Source organism: Cavia porcellus, unplaced genomic scaffold, assembly GCF_034190915.1.
Source record: "Cavia porcellus strain 051 isolate PalLab524CR breed Dunkin Hartley unplaced genomic scaffold, mCavPor4.1 scaffold_6, whole genome shotgun sequence".
Lineage (NCBI taxonomy): Eukaryota > Metazoa > Chordata > Mammalia > Rodentia > Caviidae > Cavia > Cavia porcellus.
Window position 1 is genome coordinate 81,868,644 of NW_026947489.1, and position 17,976 is coordinate 81,886,619.

Sequence of the window (17,976 nt, forward strand, 5' to 3'; positions counted from 1 at the left end):
TCAGTCATCAGTCATAGTGCTTAAAAGTAATGTGTTCAAAATACCGCACTTAGCAATATTATAGAAATAGACAATGGGTTGCATTTGGCATTTAGAATTCTATTTCAGCTCACCTGTACACTGTTCCACTTCAAGGGGTATGACTAAGGATCAATTTACTGAACACTTAATTTCTCCTTCATTTTGAGGAAACTTCGTTATACCAGCATTGGAAGTCGAGATATCCATTTCTATTACACTTAGCAGTACGTTTATTTGAAAGAACATGGTGCTGGGATTAGGGTTAGGGCTAGGATTAGGGTTAGGGTTAGGGTTAGAGCACTTGCCCAGCATGCACAAGATTCTGGGTTTGATGCACGCACGCACGCACACACGTACGCACGCACACACACACACAGAAAGAACATTGTGCATGTTTATTAACTAGTGAGTCTAAATTTATCTGTATTAGGCTTATGTTGTGCTGTGTATAGTACAAAATTCTAAGATAGTAGTAATGACAGTGTTTCTCATTTCAAGTTTGGGCAACATACATTTTGCTTCATGTTGCTCAAAGATATTGTGAAATTCTCAAAAAAGAAATAATTTTAATATATTTGAACCACAAGTTTTAAGAAATTCTTGTTTTAGGAAATTCTTTGGGCTGGGAATTTAGCTCAGTGGCTTAAGCGCCTGCCTGTAAGCATGAAATCATTAGTTTGATCCCTGGCACAAAAAAAAAAAAAAAGGAAATTCTTACAACATAATAGAATTAAATGGGATAATCAGCCAGGCATGTTGGTGCACACCTAGAATTCCAACACCATTAGAGGCTGAGGCAAAAAGATAAATTACAGCCCAGCCTGATCAGTTTAGTGATTTAACAGGGCAATTTAGCAAGACTCACTCTCAAAATTTAAAATTTTAAAGAGGCTGAGGATGTAGTTCAGTGCAGAAGCACTGGGTTCAATCCTTAGTACCACAAATAATAATAGTAATAATGATAATAATATTGTTATTCAAAAAATAATTTTTAGAAGTTTAAATTGTTACAACTTTTCTTAGGTACTATTTAGACACATAAATTACATTTTAGGTACCTATGCCAAGATCAAGAATTACTCTTACTTTGGCAACTATTCTAAATTACGTGGTAAATTAGTCTACATACTCTTTTGTGCCCCTTATATCATTTTAGCACTGAAAGATGTTGACAGGAAATGACTTCCTCTTCTTGTTTTGGACTTAGTTTTTTTTTTCCTTTGTAAATTTTGAAACAAAGTCTTACTAAGCCACTAAATTGTTCTCCTTAGGCTTGAACGTACAGTCCTCTTGCCTCAGCCTCCTAGAGTGCAGGGATGATAGGTACATACCACCATACTTGGCTGAGTATCCCATGTAATTCATAGTTTCCCTTTACTTCTTAAAATGATAACATAAATTATCTGGAATAAGTACTCTCAGTTTTTGGTACAGGTTCAGTATCCTTCTCTGAAATGCTTTGGAATAGGAGCATTTCAGATATTAGAATTTTTTTGAATTTTGGAATGCACACATAAGACTTTACCAGTTGAACATTACTAGTCTAAAAATCAAAAATTTGAAATGTTCTTAATTCCAAAACTTTTTAAGTGCTGACACAATTTTGGACTTTTAGATAAAGATGCTTAACTTGTAAATATTTAATTACAATAAACTATTTTAAAACATACAAGAACTGACAAAATAGAAATTATCATGTCAGAATCTAAGTGGATTAGTCTTGCCCCACTTCTCTTACCTTCTCAGGTTCTTCTCTAGAATGTTGTTTATTCTGGATCTTTTTGCTTCTTTGGAAAGATTTAATTTGTTCTTTTGTCCCTCAAATCTTTTGTCCCTCAAATCTTTTGTCCCTCAAATCTTTTGTAAATGTTTTCAGACAGTATTAAAATAATTGCTTATTTGCATCATCCCACAATACTTTCAAAATAATGCAGGTGACACAAGTAGATTTCATGCAACTGAATAAAGTTTAAGATTTCTTTGCATAACTCTTCTTATAATAGATTTCAGGGATCGAACTCACGACCACAGGCTTGCAAGGCAGGTGCTTATGCCGCTGAGCTATATCCCCAGGCCCTCAAAGGCAATTCAAAATGATTCTTTCCTCTATTTCTGTATCATGAACTTAACAAAACTTTAGGTTCATCTTTTCAGCCAATTTTCAGTTTTTAGGAATCACTCAAATCAAATTGTGTTATAAGGTATATTCAAGAAAATCTTGCCTCTCTGGCCTCTCTAATCCTATTTTCTTTCTCTTCCTACTGGTAGCTATTTTTATTGGCTTTAGGTTGAATCTTAACACTATTTCTTTTTGTAAACACATAAAAATATATATTTATGTGTATATGTTATATTCTTTTGCTCCCTATGTAAAAGGTTATTTACTATATACCTTTTATATCTTCTTTTCTAATAATGTATCTGGAAGGTCATTCCCTCTCAGTAGACAAGAAGCCATCTCATTCATTTTATCATGTGTGGTGTTCCATTTGGAAATGTACCATGATGTATTTGACCATCCTCTATTGGTGGACACCTGAGATGTTTCCAAACTTTTGCTATTACAAATAATGCCACAGGAGCCAGGTGTGGTGATGCACACCTGTAACCCCAGCACTTGGGAGGCTAAAGCAGGAGTATTGTTAAGTTCGAGACTATTCTGGGCTACAAAATGAGCTCAAGACCAACTTCAACTGCATAGTGAGACCTGTCTCAAAAAGACAATTAATTAATTAGTCCCACATTGTATACCCTTGTGTCTGGATAATTTTCTGTTTTTGCCAGTCAGTTTTTAGAAATGCTTCTTAGAAGTAGTATTTCTGGATAAAAAGTTAAGAATGCATTTAGGATTTTCTTAGGTATTAGTAAATTCCTCTTTGTGAATTTACCATTTTCTAGTCATGCCAGCAACTCACTGTAGCCTTTGTTGTTGAACTTTTATATTTATATCACTCCTATTGGTAAACAGCATCTAGTGCACTTTTAAAATATCTGCTTAATTTTATGAGAAAGGTTGTATATCTTACGTTTTTTAAAGAATCATTTACATTTTTTCTATGACTATCTTTTATATGTTTTGTACAATTTCTATTGTGTTGTGAATCTCCCCTCTTGTATTTAGGAGCTTTTTAAATTTTAGAGATAATAGTACTTTGTCTTGATTTAAGTTGCTAATATTTTTCTACTTTACCATTTGTGTTCTAATTTTTTATGTTAGAGGGTTTTTTTGTTGGTTTTTGACATTTAAATGTTTCATGTAATTGAACTTTTTTGTTTTGTAGCTTCCAGATTCTGAGTCTCAGCTAAAAAGCTATTTTCCAACTTCCAGATTATAAAGGAACTCGGCCATATTTTCTTGTATTACATGTATGATTTCATGTTTTATATTTAGATCTGTGGTCTGCTTGATATTTGTTCTAATGTAGTGTGAAGTGTGGATCTAATTTTATCGTTTTCCAAATGTCTATTGAGTTGTCTCAACACTTTTTCCTACTGATTCGATATTTGTGTATTTCTGAACTTTCTATTATTTCATTGATTTGTTTGTTAATTGTGTAGCAGTGCCAGTGTTTTTATTATAGATGCCCAAGTATTTGATGCTTTGTTTTTTAAATCAGAATTAGATAATAACAATAATCAATGATAGATATCTGATTTGTTATGTCCCTACCACTATCACCATCTAATAGAATTCTCATGGTGTATGTGTGTATTAGTCCAAAATTTAAATTCTCTTTGGTTATGTATCAGTGGAAAGAGTATTAGACCACAAATTAAGAAACAGCCTCAGCCATAGAACTATTTCTAAGCAGATCAACTGGCTTTACCTCCTGGGATGTTTATGAATCTAGTTAACGCAAATCTGGCAAGAGCATCACTGGTGTGTGGTGTGATAATAGTCTGCTTTTAATTCCTCACACCTTGTCTGTTTGTTGTCTGTATTCATGAAACTATTCTGCATCCTGATTCTTTAATCTTTTCTTCAGACTTTTCCTTGCTTCAGCTTGTTTGTTTGAGACAGGGTCTTGCTATATAGATTGGGATAGTCTTGAACTCACTATGTAGCCCCGACTGGCACTGAACTCACAGTGATCCTCCTGTTTCAGCCTCCCTAGTGCCTCGATTAACAGGTGTGCACCACCAGGCTTGCTCCAGCATGTTTTTTGCTCCAGCATTTCTTTCTTTAACTTCCCGTTCTTCCTGCTAATCAAGCAAGGATTGCCATTGTTTGGCTGCTCAGTTTCTACCCATCTCAGTAGGGGAAAATTGCAGTTTGTCAATATGAAAACAGGTTTCCCCTGGCAGAGACTTTCCTCATAAAGCAAAAATCAAAACAAAAATCCAGATGCTGTCACGTCTGTTCTTCTGTTGTGCAAAGAACAGAAGGAAGAAAACTGCACGTAGAAGAACTTGGACAAGGCTATGACCAGTTGTCAGCTGCTTTTTTTGTCCGAGATAGTTATTTGCCAATACCCATCTTATAAGATTTCAGGAAAGGAAGTAGTGATAATGGTGCAAAAATATGGAAAGCGCCCTTTTGGCAATGATTTTATATGTGAAATGGGAAGCATTAGGATGATTCCTAGCATGTTAAAGACTTCACCAAATACAACAACATTGTTTATCATTTATCCTAACTAAAATATTTAAAATTTAAAAGAATAATAAAAAGTTGTCAAACTCTTGATTGCTGCTGGATAAATTAGTCTGGAAATGCTAAATTTGAAGCCAAGAACGGTGGCATACACCTGTAGTCTTAGCATTTGGGAGGTTGAGGCAGGATGACCACAAGAGTGAGTCCAGCCTGGACTACATAGCCAGACCCTGTCTCAAAAAAACAAAGCTAAGTTTGAGCCAGGCCTGCGACACATGCCTGTAATCTCAGTGGCAAGAGCATTTCAAAGTCAAGGCCAGCCTAGATGATTTGGCACGATCCTATCTCAAAAATAAAGGGCTAGGAATTTAGCTCAATGTTAGGGTGCTTATCTAGCATGTGTGAGGCCCTGGCTTTAATATTTAGAACCACCAAAAAATGTTAATTTTGAAAATACATGAGAGAAACATTTTTAATATGAAAGGAGAGAACCAATAAACATCATGCTTAGTCAGGAAAAGTAAGTAGCTCAAGGAAGTACTCCTGCAGATAAAAAGCATTAATGGTCAGTGTTACAGTTTTTAGCTAGATAGCCCTCCAAAGCTTCATGCAGTCATGGTGGGTTTTCGAAGGCAGCTGAAACTAGAGTTGGTGATTAGTTCATTGTCTAGTGCTGGGATTGACAGTGTGAGTCCTACTCCCAGCATAGGATGGTTGCCTGCATACAGTATAAGGGAGGAAAAGAGGCTTGCTCCTTGTCTTTTGCTCCTGTGTTTTTGTTGTCTTCCACCAACATGAACTGTTGCCTCTTTTCCATGTGCCACCTTGCCTTGAAGCCAGCAAATTATGGACTGAAACCTCTACAAACCGTGAGCTAAATAAAACCTTTCCTCCCTTTAACTTTGCACATTGGGTATTTTGTCTCAGCAACAAGACAATAGTAACTAAGACAGTCAGTAAGGTATGGCTTTGAAGACTAAGAGCAAGCATTGTGTATAAACTTTCAATGTCCGGAAACCCATTGGCTTGTATTACAGGTGGGGCATTGTCAGTTTCTTGAGCACTATTGCTACAAATAAATGCTACAATCTGTTTTGAAAACTCTAGAACTAAGAGGTTCTGTAAGGCTAAGCTACCAATAAGGCTAGGCTATTTCATTCTAAAGGACCCTTTCTTTGGAGTTAAGGTGGGGATAAGAAGGGAAAATGTGTGTTTCTTGGGCAAAGAAACACTTATGTTGTTACAGATTAGTGTCTGTATCCATTGTGACCATTCTCTGCCTCCACTGTGACAAGGTTGGACCCAGCTCTACTCTAGTATCTCACATTTATCAGTTAACAGGTGGTGGATAAAGTATGAAATTCTATATTTAAAAAAAAGTTTTTAAAATAAATCAAATGTGTAGTGGCAAAGTAAGTCTTCCCTTCTATCCCTCCCTTTCTTCACAAGATGTCATTTTGTTTGGGTACCAAGTCATAAAAAGAAGAGATTTTTAAAATAAATCAGCTTTAAAGTTTGTCCTCCCCAACTTAATAGGAAAATGTCTGCCTTTTATTATACATATTTATATTGTTTTCAGGGTGTTTTCAACCCATCCCTCCAGTTTGATGTTTTAATGTGTTTATCTTACTATTGCCAGTGAGACAAAATAGAAAAACTTCTCCTTCTTTGAACATGCATTTTAATCTCTCATTCCCATAAATTTGGAATATTTATTTAGCACATGAACTATTAACTTGAAATTTGAGAGTATTTGCTTAATCTCTTTTCCTACCACCTCACACTCTGAAATGGAAAAATACAATTTTATGTATTCAGAGTAAGTGTATACATAGCACTTCACAGAAAAACGTATTGGGTAACAGGTATATGTAGAGTACTTGTTTCCAAAAAGTTTAAGTTATTGACATATATAGCATCCACACATGTAAAATATACTGTACTTGAAAGATAGGGAACAATAGCTGGTAAGTACATTACTGTTAAAATAATTTTTTAAATTACACTTACACACATGAGTTTTAAGCAGATTTCAGATAGTTCCTGAACAAAAATCAAAATTGATTACCATTTATCATTTTATGTACTTTATCCCATGAAAAACAAGGGATGGAGACATTTAAGGATAGAAGTTCGGCTAGAAAGCAAATTGTAATACTTATAACAGTTCTGCAGGTGGTGGCGGCAGGAATTCGTTAAGATCTTGATCAGATTCAGGAGGAATAGAGAATTCCTGACACTGAATCTCATTGGAATCTTCCTGACTTTTTATAAAATCTTCTTGTGGCAAAGGCAAGTTAAATGACTCAGGGGGCAATGGGAACGATTGGTCAGTATCAGAGTTAGGATCTTCACAGGCTTGATTTAGACCTTCCAGAGATGGCTGAAGATTGGCAGAGTCGTTTGGAAGAGGAGAGAGAGTGATCATCGTGGGTTTGTCAGATTGGTTACTCTCCTGTCCTTCCAGGTCAAGAAGGGGAGGTGGCAGAGGCAGATCCGTGTCATCCGAAGAGGAAACAGCAGTGCCGATGGTTGACCTGTCAGCACTGTCCTCTGATGTACCATTTACTTTACCCTTTTTTTCATCTGTTTTTGTGTTGTTGGCATCTTCAATGTTTTCACTTGATTCAAACAACTTAACTTCTAAGTCATCTGCTAAAAGTGCACTTTTGCTTGGTTTCCAAGGCATAAGTGAAATAATTGATGTACGTTTTGTGGAAGGTTCACTTTCTCTAATGTTATCCATACACATATCGGGGGTTTCTCCGTCAGCAAATGGAGACCTGCCTGCCCAATTTTGATCATTTAAAACAGGTTTCCTCAAGCATTTCCATAGTACAATCATGATTATAGCTACCAACATAAAAGTCAGAATTGTACCAACTAATATGCCAGCTGTTGAACTATAATCTGTTTTTTTAATAACTTCTTTGTCTTTAGTAGTTTCTAAAATGAATCCTGGTGTGTTCTTAGGTAAGTTTTTGACTGTCGATATTGGCCATGTGGATAGATTACCAGCAGTTGATAGGACTGGGTTTCCAGAAGAAGTGTGAATATTTGATGGTGGTTGTTTAGTGGAAGGGTAGACAGATGGTGCTGGTGGTTGTCTGACAGAAGTGTGGGCAGAAGATGGAAGCTCTCTGGCAGGGGTGAATGCAGGCAATGCTGTCAATGGGAAGGAGATGTTGACTGTTGGAATTGGTTGTCTGGTGATATTATAGGCAAGTTGCCTAGCAGAAATATGAGCTGTTGGTTTTTCAGAAGAGACAGAAATAGTTGGTGTTGATTGTCTAGCAGTCTTGGCGGATGATAGTTGTCCAGGAGAAGTGTTACTGAAATCTGTTGGTTGACCCAAAGCATTCCCTGTTGTGTTTTGAGAATTAGCTGAGATGAATGACATTGGTGATGTAAATAAAGTAGATTGTGTCGTCTCTGTTGTAATTGTTTCTGTGTTTGTGAAAAACATATTGTTCGGGTATCCAAAAAACAAAGTTAAGATGAAATATTTGGGATCCATTTCAGAATATTTTCTTCCTAACGGTGGTTTTATTATAAAAGAAAGAGAAAAAGACAGTTGTCACTTGCTGTCTAGTTACATTTGACTTTTTCATTATGATGTCTGGCATAAAACAGGTAGGTGCCTGATTAGTATTTACTCTAGATTATGCTTGACACGCTAGAGGCTAATGTAATAATTGTTGAATACACTGCCAAGTCATCACACAGCATTCGGACTTCCTGGGAAGGACCCTAACTTGTTAATAAGCCCTGTGGTCCCCAGGCCCCAGCTTCCTTACGTCACTCATGTCACTCATGCTTGTCAGGTGGACAGGCTCAGTATGCTGAGTCTGTGTGCTCTTCACTCGCTCACTGTCTAGTGAAATACCAGAAATGTCTTTATTTTGTCACTTTGGAAAATACCAGGGTTCATCTGTTTCCTTACTCCAGTTGCCTTTACTTCTCTTGAACATTTGACTATTCCTTCACCTGGTATTTTGTGTAGCTCTTTATAATATAGTCTTACTTTCGTATCACTTTTTTTTTTTTAAGATGAGATCTTGCATGTGGCCCTTCAACTTATTATTTAGCCCAGGCTGGCCTTGAACTCATAGCAGTCATCCTGCCTCAGCCTCCCAAGTGCTGGGATTACAGGTGTGCACCACCGTGCCTGCATTTCATGTCACTTTCATTAGTTCTTTTCCCGTTTCATACATATAGATGCTTAGTGTTTAATTGATTCCCATCTCGCTTATCTCTGATTGTATAAAATTTCTATTCTCACCTTTCAGCTATAACTTCTAGACCTGTGTATCCAGCCTAAATTTATTTGTTGTAATTACATTTGTAGATTTTTTTGGTGAACATTTTATATACGTGTGTGTGTGTGTGTGTGTGTGTGTGTGTGTGTATCCCACTACCAATCAATTCAGAGTATTTAAAATGGAATTCATCTTTACCTCAGGACTGATCCTTAGCAATCAGAAGTTCGAGCCTGGGAGACTAGTGACTTAGTGAGCCCCTGTCTCAAAGTAGGGGTGGGGGAGAGGGGAGGGAGAGAGGAGGAAGAGATGGATGAAATCTCAGTGGGAACGCCCTGAGTGTAAAACTCAAAACACACATGCATGCACACTTGCCAACTTGTTTTTCTGTTAGTCATAGCAAGATTGGTGTGTAGAGTGACCCGTATATGTAAACATGGTAGTGTGTCACTAGTGTGAGAAACCGAATGAGTAAATGAGATCCAAACTGTACAATAATATTGTGGATTGGGAAGAAACCGTTCAGAAGAAAAGACAAATATAAAATAGAGGAAAGGAAGAAAGGGGAAAAAGAACAAATACATGTACACATAAGACAGTTAAGTAGTTATACGGCTGGTTTCTCTTAGTTCATTGAAATAAAGGTTTGTACTAATATTGTTTGGACATAATATCATGTCTATGTCTTGTCCTCTGAGTAACTGTTAGAAAGACAGCAATACACAATGTATTACTTAATGCAGGTGTCCTACTAACTTGTTTTGAACTTGTTTTCAAATCATGTTTAGAAATCATGAAAGGAAAAAGGGGGCACATTTGTAGGTATGGCAGGTAGGGCCTTTGATGGAATATAACAGGTGATAAATTTTGAAGAGCTAAATTCCATGTTTTACCTAAATGTGTGCCACCTAAATGTTAGAACCTTGTCATTTTTATCTTTTTTCTCTTAAAAGAGTGTGGAGTGTCGCTAACCCTCACAGCATCCATGGTGTCTAACTCTGTCAGTATGTTAAATGGCCCATATTCATAGAAGGGTTCCATTTCAGTCCTCATCTCAGAATCATAGAGTGACTTTGAATCAGTTGAAGTCAGCCTTAGCCTGTTGTGTGTGCCTTCTGCTACCTCTGTTCTTGTATTGGTAAGCACTGTCTTTGTGTCAGGCTCTGTTCTGGGATTAGGCTATTAAGAAGAGGAAGGGGGTAAAAAGGAAAGGTTGATGGCTTCAGGTATTGTGGATTTCTTGGGGTAGAAATAAACATGTAAAAAATAATATTGACTTGGTGATTTTCCTCAAAGGGATACTTGGAGGTATCCAGAGGAACTAATCTAGTATAGGAGAGCTGCAGGGAAGCTTAGCCAGAGACGTAAAACTGGAACTAAACCTTAATTTGTAAGAACTAATTAAGCAAATAAATATTCTAGCCAGAAAGAACATACAAGCATGGAAAAGGGGGGCACATTTATAGGTATGGCAGATAAGGCCTTTCATGGAATATAACAGATGATAAATTCCATGTTTTACATAAACACGTGCCACCTAAATGCCTGTCTAAGCACGCGAACCAGTCCCTTCGTCTCTCCTGTTCTTAATTGCTTTATCTTTAAGAGTAAGAAGTTATACTAAGAAAACTTGTAGTGCTGAGTGTAATACACTTGTTTTGCATGTCATCAGGGTGTTAAATCCTCGTACACATGACAAGAAACCATAGTTTTTCTGTGAGGGAATAGATTATCTACGAGGAATTCGATGCTTCATTGCAAGGTACAGTAAAAGATTTTTAAAATGAATACACTTTTCACCTTATTTGAGTAGTTTGCTTTTCCCTTTCCATCTAGTAGAGCAATGATGATAAATGACCCTGTTTTAGTAGAAGGAAAAAATCCTTGTTTTGTCTCTTCTTGTGTGTTTCTCTTTAATACTTCCAGCCTAAATTTGACAGCGTCCTCTGTTAGGCTGCTTCCTGTGCTGAGTTGCTCTTGAAAGCATCTGACTAATAATCCCTCGCTAGAGGCCTCCCCATTACTGCCCAGGTAAAACTTCTAAAGTTAGTTTTCTTCCTTGCATGATTTCTAAACAAAAACTTTTCTCCGTAAAGAGCCTTTTTAAACTGCTATTTTGTACCCTCTCAGAATGTTTTTCCCAAGTCTACCCTCTTCCCTCTTCTGACTAGCTATGTGGGCCTGTCTTCATCGTACAGACCTCCATGTATAGTCTCTCTTCTTGAAGCAAGTTCTCTGACTGACCATAGCCCAAAGAGTGAGTGAGTCAGACTCTTCAGGCTTCATAGTCTGTGTGGCTCCTTAGGTAACTGTTCTATAAGTACCTCACTCCTATGTCTAGTCTCTTAAATAACTACTTAGCTTGTCACATATTCTTTTTGGTTTTCCCATCTCCTCATAAGATTATAAAGAACTTTGAAGAAGGAAGAAAGAAACAAAGAAGAATGCTTATTTAGAATGCACTAGGTGTTGTACTTTCCCAGATGCTTTACATATTTTATTTAAATTTGACCTTTAAAGAGCTCTATGAGGAATGGCTCCTTGATTTACAAATAAACAAATTGAAATAAGAATTCTACTAAAAGAAATCAAAGAAGGTAAAATTAAGTAAATTTTGGTTTTAATCCATTTTGCAAAATGTTTAAAAGAGAAATTTTTAAAACTTTTGCATAGATATAGGGATCTGTATCTTTATAGATAGCAAAGAAATACACTTTGTTAGAAAATACTGTTCTTCAGTATTTTATTTTTTAAATGTTTTTAGTAACCACTTTCCAAAATAACAGAAGATACAGGCTGTGAATTGTCTATAGCCAAAAGTATTTTTTCTTTTGTGACTTTGCTTAAAGTAAAGAAACCATATAGTTCCTTCTTTTAGTTAGCTGAAAAAGGCAGTAAAGGAAGAAAAAGCCTAAGCAGGAACCTAATTATGAACCCAGTTTAGTTTGTAAGATCAATTATGATAGGTTCATAGCCTCATATGTCAATATAAAGTTCATAGAACATCACGTGAGATTTTCACTTGTTTTTTTTTTTTTTTTTTTTTTTTTGTTTCACTTGTCTTCTAAAGGTTACAGACATGTTAAAACCAAATTATATTTTTTTACATATTCTACTGCTTTCTCCACTCATCAGTTCACGGGTTACCCTTTTAGAATCTGCTATGTCAGAATACTAGAATCTGTTCAGAATAGTGCATAAAAGAAGCAACAAAATTTAAAAGAAGTAGGGAATATAACTGTGGGGAAAGACTTCCCCTTTTCCATAGATGGGAAGCCAGTGTTGCTATCAGCAGAGAATGAAAACATGCGTGTTTTTAAATATGTAAGTGGTGGGTACCTGAAGGATACATTATTTTTGTAGGGAAATGAAGTGGTGACAAAGAACAGTATTGGACAGGGAAATTAGAAGACAAGGAAGTATAGAATAAGATGGAAAAAAAAGGCAGTGCAAAAAATGAATGACAGGAAGCAATAAATATATGGAAAAGGGAAGATTAATTGACTAAAAAAGGTATTGAAAAGAAAGTTAATAAACATCTGGGGAAAACTAGTGGTGTAAGTGTATAATTAGTAAAAAAGTTACCACCAATGATTAAAATTAATAAAATGAAACTGGAAAGATTAAGTAGACAAAAGAAGCAGTTGCCAAATGCTGCTCCCTGATACTGGCCTGTGTGGGTGTGGGAACCAGCAAAGAGGAATGGTCTGTCCAGAATGTGGAAATTTAATGAACCCTGCTACTTCGCAAGCTCTCCTGTCTGTTGTAAGTGTCCTAAAGATTAGTTTTCTCTCCCTCCCCCTCCTTCCTTCTCTCCCACTTTCCTGGCACTGTCCAAGAAGCATAGCTGTCAATTACTCCAGTGAATCCGTGTATACACATCTTAGGCTTAATTTTTCTAGAAAACCTTTAATCTACACATCTTCATATGCAACATTTTACTCATTATTTTAGGATACCACTTTGAGGTTTAAATCTGTGGTTTTTATCCTTTGATTTTCCCCAATTTTAAAGAATTTTTTTAAAAAAAGAAAAACATACTTTTAATTAAAAGCATTCTTTTTTTTTTTGTCTTTTGTCTTTTTCCTTTTTATCAGTACTGGGGATCGAACTCACGACTGCCTGCTTGCAAGGCAGGCGCTTATGCCGCTGAGTTAAATCCTCAGCCCCTATTAAAAAGCATTTTAAAGGCAATTACAGTGAAATAGGAGTCTCCATGTGTTACACAAGGTTATGTAAATATAATGTACAAGTGCATAAAAAGATCCTGCATTTAAAATAAATGCTGAAAGGTTGGATATGTTAGGAAATGTGCCATTATCTTTTAAAGTGAATCAAGGAGTTTTGAGGACCATATTTTAAGATTAGAAGACAATTATAGTGAGCTATACCAAAAACCACTATACCTGTATTTCCAGTTTCTTTGATGTAATAAAAGTTATAGTGCAAACATTAAAATTTAGTAGTTGTATTACCTCAAACTAGTGAAATTTTGAAGCTATATAAGGAAGAAAACAGCAATTCTGTATTTTGAGGAAGAACAGAAAAGGAAATTGATTCGAGCTGCCAAGAGTAATAGTTGATGGCCATCTTTTATCACTAGTGTTAGCTACTGTTTTCTGAAGATCTAAAACCCGCCAGGCACTCTCCTGTTTTAATCCTGTGGGTGGTCACTTTTTTCTCTCATAGATAAGAAAACAGAACAGAGAAGTTGAGTAATTTAGCAAAATGTCATAGCCCCAAGTAGTGTGGCACTGATGGAGAAATCATCCCAGGCTTGTACCGGAGCCCTTTCCATTGTGTGCTGTGCTGCGTCTTGTAGCATAGAAGGGCTTTGAAAGTAAGGAGATGTGAGTTCTTTGGGAGCAAGTAAGTAAGCAATGCTTGGAGACAGGGTTGCATAAAGGGCACTAAAAGAAGTACTAGAACACTCAAGTTAGTCCTGTGACTGTGTGAAAACAGTTACAGGAATGGTAAGCTGTCATATTGAGTAAGCTTCTGAAAATTTTGTAGCTTTTTTAAAAGAATGGACATTGAAAGGCATGAGATTTATGTTTAGCAAACCCCAAGTTGTTCAGAATTGGTAATTCTCAGTAGAATTACACAGGAGTTACAAGTTGAAATACAGACACAATTATAAACTTTAAATTTGAGGCTAGACTAAACAGCAATTAAAATTTTATTTTCTGGCTTCTTTAATGTTAAGCAAGACAAAATCTGAAATGGACTGCTGTAAGAGAAAGTCGTAAAGATTTCTGAAGTGTTGAGAATTACAGGTGTGTGCCACCACACCTAGCGAATTTTTTTGATTTAGAAGACAAATTCACTTTGTAGTTTTGTACTTTTCTCACAGAGTAAGCATCTTCTATGTACACTAACAGTTTTCTATTATTTGTTCTGTAGATTTTTTGCCTGTATCATACACTCTACTGAAGGCTCAGGGAAGAAACTGTACATGATGTGAATATGTGTTTATATTTTATAACATTCTGTCTTAGGAAGCTTTTAAAATGAACTATAATATTTTCGTGTTATTATTAAATATGAAATTTTGTTTGTATAAAAAAATTAAACAGCCAAGTGTGGTGGTGCACACCGAACTTGGAAGGCTGAAGCAGGAGGATTGCTGTGAATTTGAGGTCAGGCTGGGATACCTAGTGAGTTCAAGACCAGCCTGAACTACATAGCAAGATCTTGTCTCCAAAAAAAATTAATAATAAATAAACAAACAATGATAATTGGGTACCACATCTTCCCTCTTTTTTTTTTTTTCTTTCGGTGAAAGTGACAACTCTTACAATGAAGCTAAAAGGGTTAAAAAAAATAAAGTTTTCCAAGTGCAAGGGATGGAACCAAGAGTCTCATGCATGATGGGCAAGTTTTCTACCACTGTGCTACACTCCTCGCCCCTAAAATTTTTAACAGTTAATAGTTGAACATTTTAAACTGAGTCATAGCCCGTGGAATATAACTTTGTATTTAGCCCTTAGCTTTATCTGCTATGGCAGTAGTTTTTTTTTTTTTTTAAATACAAAATTAAATAAACATTTTGACTAAGTAAACTTTAAAAGCCTTATAAAAACCTAGATGAAAATCTTTCTCTAAGGCAAGTGCAACATTGAACTTTTTAAAAATTCCATGCAGTAAATCCACAAAAACCTGACATAGACATCTTTAAACTATGAAAAATTGAGTTTAAGTTTAAAACAGCAATGATGCTTTAGTTTTAAAAATAAGTTTTATATAAAGCAAAATTTAAACCAGATGGCCTATGGGAAAATATTCTTACCTGTTAACTTCTTTCGCAGAATGCTAAATTCTTGCTTTAACAGGACGTGTTGGTGATTTGGCTAAGAAAGTAAAAGGGGTGGTTCAATTCAGATTAAACATGGTCCTTCTGGCACACTGAAATGGTTTCTGTCCAACAGAGGAAGTTTATCAATAGCTGTTACCGGAAGTGCAATAAGCCACAAGATGACTAAGAAATGTACTATTTTAACAGACTTTACTTTGAAACATAATGTATGTGATTTGAGTACTGTTAACTAATATTTGTAAGTAAACTTTTGAGACCTTCTAGTACTATAATTATGTAACTTAAATATTTAGAATAGAGCCCTGAAGAAGAAATTACGTATTTAAAGGAAAATCTGCCACCATTTGGTTACTACCTATAGTGAAACTCTCCTAACCACCCACGGGCTTCGTACTAAGCTACATCCTGAGCCCTTTTTTTATTTTGTATTTTGAAACAGGGCCACCGAAAGTCAGTAAATTACCGAAAGTCAGATTAGGCTTGAATTTGCAAACCTGCCTGAGCACCCCCAGTGTTTGAGTTTACAACATACGCTACTCTACCCCACTGAAATTCCTTATTTTAGGAAGTAAATTTTGTGTTCTGTTTATTTGTATGACCTTAGGTGAGTTATTGCACTTCTGAGTCGCCATTTCCTTCTCTGAATGAATGTTTCCTTTGTTAGATTATTGAGTTTTAAATAAAATAATATCTATAAATGCCTCATATACAATAGGTAACCAGTAAATATTTATGTTACTTCCTCATTTCATAAGCCTGGGTAAAGGCAGAGTTAAATTATTTTCACTGAATACTTTGCTTTTTTTTTTTTCCTTCTGTGCTTGGGATTAACCCAGGGTATAGTGAATGCCACACTCCTGCCTCACAATACTTTTCTAAATAAAAAATTACCTAAGCAAAGTATACTGAAAAGAATATGAGTCTGAGTAAAAGTTCTTTTAGGCAAGTCACCTTACCTATCTAAAACAAATGGAGATTGTAATTCCTAATATGTAAATTTAATACTAGATTAAACAAATACGAAGTGCCTTGCATAGGGTGAATTATAGTAGATAATGTAAATATCAATGTATGTTCTCCTTTCCACTGGTCCCTGCAGAGGAACATAGATTATCATGACTCTTAATTTCAAGGTATTTAAAAGTTAGTACAAAAAGAGTAACAATAAAACCAAAATGTTACAAAATTTTGACTACTTTTAAATCCCTGAGGTAAACCATAATACCAAGAGACAAAAAATAAAAGTGTTTTTTACAATTTTGAAGTCAGAGATCTTATCTATCATCTTTAAATACCTGTCAAGTTTTAGAAGGAACCTCTTCTTAGTTTGTGATCTCTCATTCAATGTTAGACTGAGAATGTGTTAGGAGCCCATGTAATGAATAATGAAATTTAAATATCCCTGGAAAAAATGCATGACCAGTGTGTTGAATATGAAATTAGTTTACTGATTAATTTCTTACTTTTATTGCTAGGTTATTTTAGTCTCCTCTGACATGTATTTATTTGTGACAATTGATTCAAAGAAGATTTACATCTGTGTTTCAGTGCATGCTCCCAGATTTTTAATTTGAGAGCACTTCCCAGAGTCCTTCCTAATCTGGGTCTTATGTTTTTGTTTTTGTTTTTGTTTTTTTGATACCAGGAATTGGACTCAGGGTCTTGTGCTTGTCAGGCAGGTGCTGTGCCGCTGAGCTGTACCCAGCCCCAGTTTGGGCCATTTTATCGCTCAGAAGATAACCTGATGTTGCTAGGATTGTTCTCATGCTTTTCTTTTTACTTTGTTCACATTAGCTTTATCTGGGATAATATGGCTATGATTTAGTGTTTAGGGAATCATTGTTTGGCGGGGGTTGTTTTTTGTTTCATTTATTGTTGTTTGGGATACTAAGAAACATCTCACAACCTTGCACTTCCCAGGCAGATGCTGTGCTGCTGAGCTTCAGTAAACTGATAATAAAATTGTGTGTCCTCCCCATTTTAAGACACAACTAGAGTGAATTTGATAGCCAAAAGCAGTGCTGTCTAGGAAGTGATATAAAAGTTGCAGTCCCTAGAACTAACCCTATTCTAGCGGGAATCAGGAAGACATGGAAATCAGGCAACTTCTTCATGTAATTTTTGATATTTAGCCAGGGTGAAAGCCACTAATCAAGAAGAGATAGTAAGATTACAGTCATGATCTTTTCTTAAATTACTAACATGTTGCACAGACTCTTATTAGGAGATGGATTTTTTAAAGAAAGTATAATTTAGTCTTTAATTAATAAATGCCCTCTCTCAGTTTCAGTATATATTTGGATAGTCTCTCAGAGCAATTTTTTTTTGAGACATGGTCTTGCTTTGTAGTCCAGACTGGACTTTGAACTCACTGTGTAGTCCAGGCTGGCCTCAAATTTGTGGTAATCTTCCTGCCTCAGCCCCCCAAGTGCTGGGATTATAGGCGTGCACCACTGTATCTGACTTCAAACCAATTTTTGTAATATATTTAATTGAAAATCATGATTTGAATGTAACTCATTATTTTACTTGAAGTCAGTTTCATTAAGACTAGGAAATCACTTGAGGATCCCTATTTCCATATCTTGAATAAACACTTAAATGGACATGCTGAAACACAAACACCTTTGCCTCCCCCCACCCTTTTTTTTTGAGACAGGGTCTCACTATGTATTCCAGGCTGGCCTTGAACTAAGTTTATGTAGCCCAGGCTGGCCTCAAATTTACAGTGATCCTCCTGCCTCAGCCTCCCAAGTGCTGGGATTACATGCATGCACCACTACACC

At 35.9% G+C, this 17,976-nt stretch overlaps 2 protein-coding genes across 11 annotated transcripts in view; one reads left to right on the forward strand and one right to left on the reverse strand.

Annotated features, from left to right (window-relative positions):
* The window catches only part of LOC100730274 (neurofibromin), a 252,327-nt gene that overhangs the window by 178,399 nt on the left and 55,952 nt on the right, over positions 1–17,976 (forward strand). The gene's annotated exons all lie outside the window — the stretch shown is intronic.
* On the reverse strand, positions 6,280–15,300 carry Evi2b (ecotropic viral integration site 2B). Its single transcript, XM_003469746.4, has 2 exons — positions 15,164–15,300; positions 6,280–8,149 (listed from the first exon to the last, which is right to left on the reverse strand). The coding sequence occupies exon 2, from the start codon at positions 8,130–8,132 to the stop codon at positions 6,774–6,776; it is 1,359 nt and encodes a 452-aa protein (XP_003469794.1). The 5' UTR covers positions 8,133–8,149; positions 15,164–15,300; the 3' UTR covers positions 6,280–6,773.

What these genes read in the sequence shown, in the direction of transcription:
- Evi2b (XM_003469746.4), bottom strand. Translation starts at nt 8,132, where the DNA reads ATGGATCCCAAATATTTCATCTTAACTTTGTTTTTTGGATACCCGAAC.